The following is a 7,849-nucleotide window of genomic DNA, read 5'->3' on the forward strand; positions in this document are numbered from 1 at the left end:
GAATATTAAGCATTAGCTTTTCCTGATCTAATCACGTTGTTTTCCCTCTTATTAGATGGTGATAGATGCAGGCCTGCTACCTCCTCTCATCACTATCCTGCAGGTAGCAGAGTTTCGCACAAGGAAGGAGGCTGCCTGGGCCATAACTAATGCCACCTCAGGGGGCTCTGCAGAGCAAATTAGGTAAGACTGATGCAGTTTAACATAGTGTGTACAGCACTTTATTCAAGTTCTTGCATACAGTGTAAGCGTTTGGCTCTTTCTCATAGAAGTAATGATCATAAAGGTATGTAGTAGTCTGTTCCTTTTTTATTCAGGGCATTGTTTTATAATTAAGTCATGGTGAGTTTGTATTTAAAAACTGACAAATTAATAAAAGTTGAGATAATCCACAAACAATATCCCAAAAAACTACATACAGCAAACTTTGCGAAATGGGAGAGGGAAACTGGAATTTATATAGGAATAGGAAATGAGCCAATACTTTTAATAACACTAATATTTTAAGGAAATGGGTAGACATTCCTTCAGCTGCTATGACTGTGGTGTAGGTTTAGCTTTTGATGCAGTATGTGGGATTTACACGTCATGCTTTGTGTCCATTGTTATGCCAAAGACAGTTTCAGATTATTTATCTGGGTGTGTACTGCCCCCTACAGGCACCTTGTGGATCTTGGCTGTATAAAACCTCTGTGTGACCTGCTCACACTTATGGACTCCAAAATAGTTCAGGTGGCGCTAAATGGCCTAGAAAACATCTTGCGACTGGGAGAACTGGAGGCCAAGAGGGGAGGAGGCATCAACCCCTACTGTGCACTCATTGAAGAGGCCTATGGTAAGTGTCCATGCAACTCTAAGCAAAACCAAATCAAATCAATCTGTCTAGATTGTTAGTGGATGGATCAGAACATAAAGTCTAGTTTAGTTAAGTTAGTTTTAATTTATGGAAGATTATATCTTGATGTAGAAAAGTCAATAATCTGAAATGATTTTAACTGCGCTACCTCCCTCTCAGGTCTGGACAAGTTGGAGTTCTTGCAGGGCCACGAGAACCAGGAAATCTACCAGAAAGCCTTCGACCTGATCGAGCGCTACTTCAACACTGAAGATGAGGACCCGTCTCTGGCTCCAGCCGTTGATCTGCAGCAGCAGCAGTTCCTCTTCCAGCAGTGTGAGGCCCCGATGGAAGGCTTCCAGCTATAATGCTTAATCCTTTGCTAAGCATTATAGCTTCACCTTCATCCTCACCTCTGCTCATTTCTCCCTACTCTCTGCCCACTGCCACGATCAAGGGTTATGAGTAAACTCTCAGCTGCCCTCCTCTTTCCCTTCTCATCATCAGAGAGTTTGATTTAATCATTATCATGATTATAAAAAAATGTAACATTACAGGAGCACGTGTGTGCGTACGTCCAACGTGGGTGAAGTTCTGCAGTCTTGTCAGCCAGTTTGTAAAGGTTTCACTCATCAGTCTTGCGCTGAGCTCACCTCTGCGCCTGAACCCCACCTACCTGCTCAGGCCCTGGCGTCTCCTACTAGCAGATTGTCCCAGTAACACCACCTCTGTTGTACTTTGTGGATTTCCTCAGCTCATCCCAAAACAGCACTTCTTGCCACAGGATTGACAATCCCTATATTCAATAACTGGGAGTTTGTAGGACTGCACTGCTTGTCTGATTGAAGCATTAATGACTCACAAGACAGACAAACATGGACGTGATTTATACCCCCCTTCCACACACACACACACACACACACATACATATATACACACACACACAAAGAAGAATGATCTAACTGAAACACTGGACTGACCATGAGACGTTGACCACGTTTGACTGTGGTCTTCAGACTGAACTGCCCACACTGGGGCCACGTCGCCAGTCCCAACGCAAGGACTCTACTGACCTCTAAAGAAGGCGCTTTTACGACTCAAAAATGGAGGTTGAATTCCATCACCTCCTCTCTGGTCATTGGATAAGTGACCACAGATGGACAAATTAGGAACTTGACTGTGTCGCTGAGGGGTGGAACTTGTCAGTGACATAGCAAGCTGCTTTGCGTTTCCTCCTGGATCTCATATCATGCATTCCTTTCTATTCACTTATGGGACTTTCCACCTGCACAGGTTTCATCCTGAAGAGTTTAGACTGCCTCTGGTGTGATGTGAATAACCCCATGGAACCATGGGAATTTAAGTCTTCCCTCGCACTGAGAGCATTACACAGACTTGGACAAGACAAAACAGACTATTTAACTCTGGATTCTGTCCAGTAGACCAGCGGGAATTTGTATTATCTTACCATAATTGCATTTCATTTACAGCACTTTAGTTCAGGACTGATACCTGCTCTTCGAGAATATACCATAGTTTTTACGTAAACTATTTAATTGGTTCATTGCACGCTTCCTCAGGAAGCGGGATTTAAAGACGTGTGGACTGAATCCTCGGTCCACTTCTGGTATGACAAGGATTACAATGTACTTTACTGTTTGCCCTTTCCCACAGAGGGATTCAAGCAGATTGTGGACTGAAAATCTTAGCACACTAATGACAACCAGTAGATCATGCTGCCTCAGCAAAGCTAGAAGAAATATATTGTGACAAAGTAAACCAGATTCTCAGAAAAGTGTCTGTTTAGCTGTGAGCAGTTGGTTCAGGTAGTATTTTCCAATTTGATTATGCCATATCATCTACACGAGCTATTTGGTCTAAAGATGGTCTTTTTTTAAAAACAATGTTTTTTAGTTGGTTAGCATCTGCCATGTTGCTGATGGTGCCATAATCCTAATTCTACAGGTATCCTAGATAATTTAAACAAAAATCCAGACAAAAGCTTGAAAATACTGATCACCTACCTTAGCAAATGTATGTGTGTTTACCAAGTTCTCTTAACATTGCTTACTTTTATCAAAATCTCTGCAAGAGATGACCAGTTCTATATGTTAATTACTGTTTGTTGTATTGAGTTTGTGCTACTGTCCCTTGTTATGCCATTTGCATAAAAGCTGTTTCATGAACCAGTGTAAGTGAATCAGTTTCATTGTATTTTGTGTACAGGTTGATTCTTTTTGAAAATCATTTTCCCTGATCAAATTACTGCCAATGCACTAAAGACATGTACCTCTGTGTAAAGCAGTAACTAGTGCTCATTCATCTAGTCAATTATTCTGCAGAGCATTTTCTCAACTAATCGTTTGGTCTACAGTGAAAAGTATTCATTTTATTTAGACCTTTGGCTTGAGAGTGGCAGTTTATATGAAACCAGATCAGGTTGTTAAATCAGATGGGGATTCTTAAGAAGCAATACTTTATTGAAGTGATTTTTTTGGTGCTCACTATATACAATCAGACGTCACATCAGTCATGAAAAAACCTGCCAGATCACATGAATATCAGGACACAATAGAACATTGTGCAGATGAATCATGTCTCTTGAAGTTCTTAAGAAAACAAACCATTTGAAACTCTTCAGGGCTTTCATAATAATAATAATAATGTATACTTTATTAATCCTGCAAGGGGACATTACAATGTCTTCACAAGACTGTTGTCTCTGAGGCAAATGAAAGAAAAAAAAAACAGAACAAAAGGCATTTATCTTGAAGAGCTTCAGAGGTATGTGTTTAAAGTTTTCTAGATGGAAAACTTAATTGGAGCATCTGTTCAACTCATTTGTCTGGAAATCATTATTTTGCAGCATAGTAAATGCTAGGAACTCATAAAACTCCTACAAGCTCCATCACATTGTCTGTGTGTATTTCCACTCTTCTGATACAACCAAATAGTGATGCCACAGTAATTGTTAGGGCTGTTTCCTCAAAAAACAGGTTTCAGTTTATAACCTCAATATATTCACTGAAAAGATAAACCTTGATATTAGGTTTAAAAAATTGTTAAATCCATAGTTGTGTGTTGAGGTCAATCTCAGAGTTGCAAAACTATGAAGTATTAACTGCTCTATCTTTTGATGGCGTTCTAAGATGGGAGTGGGGAGCTCTGATGTTATGATACACAGTTAGAATGGGACTCTATTCACCCAATATTGGGAGGGGGTTGTGCAGGGACTAGTTGTCTTCCATCACTGAGCCTTCTCAGACAGGGCAATAGCAGCTTCCTTCTCTCTTTGTAGTTCCTCCCTCCATCTAGCTTTCTTCTCCATGTTTTGGCCTGTCAGGGACTCATGCCTGCCTACAGCCTGTGACAAAATGAGACACATTACACATGAGATCAGAAAGACTTGGAGTGTGCAATGAAGGCAGGGACAAGACTGCTCCTTCACATTGTTGTTAACCATTCAACTAAGATTTCGCTCCATGTAAACATACCGGAGAAAAACAATGACTGCAAATACAATGTAGTCATTTAGTGTCACTCACCCGTTTGCCCAGGAACACCATCAACAGGCAGGAAGCTATTGTGGTCGCCATCATCACATAGCAGGCTTTCACTCTGATTTTGTTTCTGGCTGCATCAATCATCTCAAACCTGTGGAACACACAGCCAGGTGCACAAACCAATGTCATTGTAGCCAGATATTTGAATGCTTAAAAAACCCAATGTAGAACACATCAACAAGCAGGCTCTGTAAATACTTTGTGCTGTTTTTAAGCTCAGCACACAAGTAATGTGCAAAGGCCATAATGGCAACAATCACCACCAGCTATTTAGGCTTATCTCAGTCTCTTATGTCAACATTAATTAAAATGTTTCCCTGTCTCAGTTTATTGTGGATGCAAGAGGTCGGAGGTCTGCAGTAGGTATGCGTGACAATCAGGTCTTTTATCACTGAAGATCAGATATGATCTCCACTCTGATTTCAGGAACCACAGTAATCACCTCCAGCCGAAGACAGACGCCTTGTTTGAACTGTAGCCATCTTGGAACATCAGCTACCCACAGCAACACCACCACTCATCTAGTTATTTACCTCTGTTCTTGTGATCTATCTTAACTAAATCATGCAAAGAGCCAATCAGAATGGATTGTGCTGGGTGGTCTGGCATAAACAGGAAGAGGCTACTTACGATACAAGGTCTGGTATCTGGTCTGCTGTCTTAAAGCGTCCAGACCAGACCAGCATCTTCTTGTCCATATTTGAGGGTCTGTAGCCTGGGAGTCTGAATGCGGCACGAGGTGCTGTATAAAAGAAAGCACACATTAAAAAGGACAAACAAAGTTTAAATTTACAAATCCACATTTTGAGGAAAGAATTCACAGAGTTCAGTTTCACAAGCCCCATTAATTAGCTCCATCACCCCTGATGTGACCTCACATCCTGTGTCCCTCCCCCCTCTGGGACTAAAGAAAACTTTCACACACTTGCTATGATAACAAGTGACCTGTGATGTACAAAATCCTGTGACAATCATTATGGGGATGTTTCATATGTCAGTGATATTCTGAGGAATACAACTTTATTAGAACTTAATAGTTATAGCTCATCCCAAATGAAAACCACTTTCTCACACACACACACACACACACACACACATATTAAGTAAAATAATTTACACCAGATTGGGTTGAGTCATCAGTTTTCCTATAATATATACACAGTATAGATATACCTATTGCCTTGGTCTTTTCCAAGTTTATCAGATGTGTAACAGTATTCTGAATCACTGGTGAACGGAATAAATGTGTAGTACTAAATGAATATGGATGTCTGCCTATGATCCAAAACTCTACCGTGTGCTGGAGCTGCAGGAGCCTCTGCTTTGGTCTCCTGTGGTTTATTGCACATCCCTCTATGGTTCCATGTTTCAGTGACATGTCTGCACCTCTGACCTGTTGAGATATTTAAAAAAATAAATAAGAAGCAAATAAGAAAAACATGAGTATATTGGATGGAGGTATAAGAACTAGGTCTAAAACTATTATTTTGATATTGGTTAAACTGATGAGTATTTTGGTATATTAAATGTCAGAAAATAGAAAATAAAGCCCATCTCAATATCCCGAAGTTACTTAGGTCTACAGATGTTGTTTTGTCAAACAGTCCAAAAAACTAATGATATTCGGTTTACAATCACATATGATAAAGACAAGCAGTAAAGAATTACAACTTAGAGGCTGGAACTGCAAAATGTTTTGTTTGTGTAAAATTACTTAAATAATTACTACGCTATTGTTGATTTATTTTGTGTTCTAATCAGTTCAGCACTAATCATAAAACACTTAACTAATCCATGCCAAAATATCACTACAACTAATTTTACATAAACCAAAAAGTGCCCACAAGATACCTCATAATAACAACAAGGAGCGCTGGCCCCTTTCATAATAAAACGGTTGGGTGTCAGGATAACAAAGCCTAGAAATATTATATACTAATTTTGGGCAAATTTTTTAGTTAACGCTAGGCTTTTTAAATTTTCGTTTAACAACCGGTATCGAATCCATGGTATCGGTACCGGTGTCAGTATTGAACATTTTGAACGATACAAAGCCATAGTCCTATTAACACATTTCATAGCCACGTAAGAATAATTTAATCGAATCATGATGTTTGACATTCAAAGAACGAGTGGTAAAAATACCAAATATATCATAGCATGTACGATAACTAAGGTTACAACGACTAAGTTGAGTTGGAGAAAGACTATTAACGTTACTCCACAGTGCCGTGGAGGTCTGGCAAAGCGAGACTAGCCAGTTGATAATCAAAACAACACATAAATCAAATGTATCGATACGAACCTATTAAATTGCCAATGGAAATCCGAGATCTGACGAAATTCATGCTCTTTAAAATAAGATGTAACGTGTCTATCAATCCATTAAAGTGCGTAGCGTTGCAGATCAGTTCCCCGTCATGTGTTGAAAGTCAACCAACTGCCCGTTTACCATTTGCCCAACAGGACCCCGTCACATAAGAACATGGGCCTCTGCTGTATGCCTGATCGAAAAATGATACATGTCTTTCCGGTTTATGTGTCTCATGCGTCTCTGCAGCCGCCATTTTGGGACAGAGTAGGGCTTAAGGTTGACCACTAAAACTCATAGAAAAAGCTTTTGTGCAACATATGGTAAGATAATACTAGCTTATGTAAGGACTTTTTTTAAATTCCAGTTATTAGTAATATGTGTCCAGATGGGAATGGGTTAAAATCGGCACAAATCACCAACATTGTTTATTATTTTTATTCAGGAATTCAACTGTCTGTCATGTAAACCCGAAAATGCAAATACTGAATCCTAAAAATCATGAAGTCAAATGTCATTATGAAACAAACAAAACAAACACAAAGTGTTGGTCTGTAGTTGTAGCCTAGGCCTAGTTTGCTGCTAGCAACAGTAAACTAGGGTCAAATATCAAACTCCTTCCTACAAATATTGCAAAACGCTTTGTTTTGCATCACGTAGAACTGCAGTAATCAGGGGTATTCCCCTGTACCCAGTCCTCCCGGTACCTGCAGAGGCGTTTTTGCTTTTTAGCTACGTGTTCATTGGGACCCAGGACACCAGCCTGAGCTTCGGATTTGGGACAACTGCTTGGAATGTTTTGGGACGTCTGGTCACCCTAGTAATATATATGAGTATGTTGCAGAAAATCCTTTTTGTCATGTAGCTATATACTATTCCAGTGGCAGCTGAACTGCATTTCCTCAAGACGAGTCAATCATTATAGACCCTTGTTAGAAAAAACTAACTGTGTGTTCTTTGAGGAGGACGAAGAGAGGCTGAGGGTCCAATTGAGAATTAACAAAAGGTTTAATGAAACAGCATGATGAAGATGATAAGAGAAAGACAATAAAACCCTAAACAGGATGACACTGCAGCTGACAGCGGACTTGATCCATGGGCTATTTCTCCCTGATGGAGTCACATGAGACCAGTCCTGAA

The 7,849-nt window shown here is 39.9% G+C and overlaps 2 protein-coding genes across 3 annotated transcripts in view; one reads left to right on the forward strand and one right to left on the reverse strand.

Moving 5' to 3' along the window:
* The window catches only part of kpna1 (karyopherin alpha 1 (importin alpha 5)), a 6,935-nt gene extending 4,431 nt beyond the window's left edge, over positions 1-2,504 (forward strand). The window contains exons 12-14 of the mRNA XM_032503656.1: positions 56-183; positions 660-835; positions 1,016-2,504. Of these exons, the coding sequence (XP_032359547.1) occupies positions 56-183; positions 660-835; positions 1,016-1,203 (492 nt within the window). The 3' untranslated portion in view covers positions 1,204-2,504. The remainder of the gene's footprint in view (positions 1-55; positions 184-659; positions 836-1,015) is intronic.
* Positions 2,505-3,942: 1,438 nt separating this feature from the next.
* Positions 3,943-6,904, reverse strand: fam162a (family with sequence similarity 162 member A). Of its 2 annotated transcripts, none has more exons than XM_032503658.1 (5): positions 6,704-6,904; positions 5,693-5,791; positions 5,029-5,140; positions 4,381-4,489; positions 3,943-4,199 (listed from the first exon to the last, which is right to left on the reverse strand). In XM_032503658.1, exons 1-5 carry the CDS (start codon positions 6,744-6,746, stop codon positions 4,083-4,085), a joined length of 480 nt encoding a protein of 159 aa, XP_032359549.1. In that variant the 5' UTR covers positions 6,747-6,904; the 3' UTR covers positions 3,943-4,082. The 2 variants fall into 2 exon arrangements, with proteins under 2 accessions (XP_032359549.1, XP_032359550.1); XM_032503659.1 differs by having other exon boundaries at positions 6,768-6,827.
* Between the last annotated feature and the right edge of the window lie 945 nt (positions 6,905-7,849).

Source organism: Etheostoma spectabile, chromosome 22 (genome assembly GCF_008692095.1).
Source record: "Etheostoma spectabile isolate EspeVRDwgs_2016 chromosome 22, UIUC_Espe_1.0, whole genome shotgun sequence".
Taxonomy (NCBI): Eukaryota; Metazoa; Chordata; class Actinopteri; order Perciformes; family Percidae; genus Etheostoma; species Etheostoma spectabile.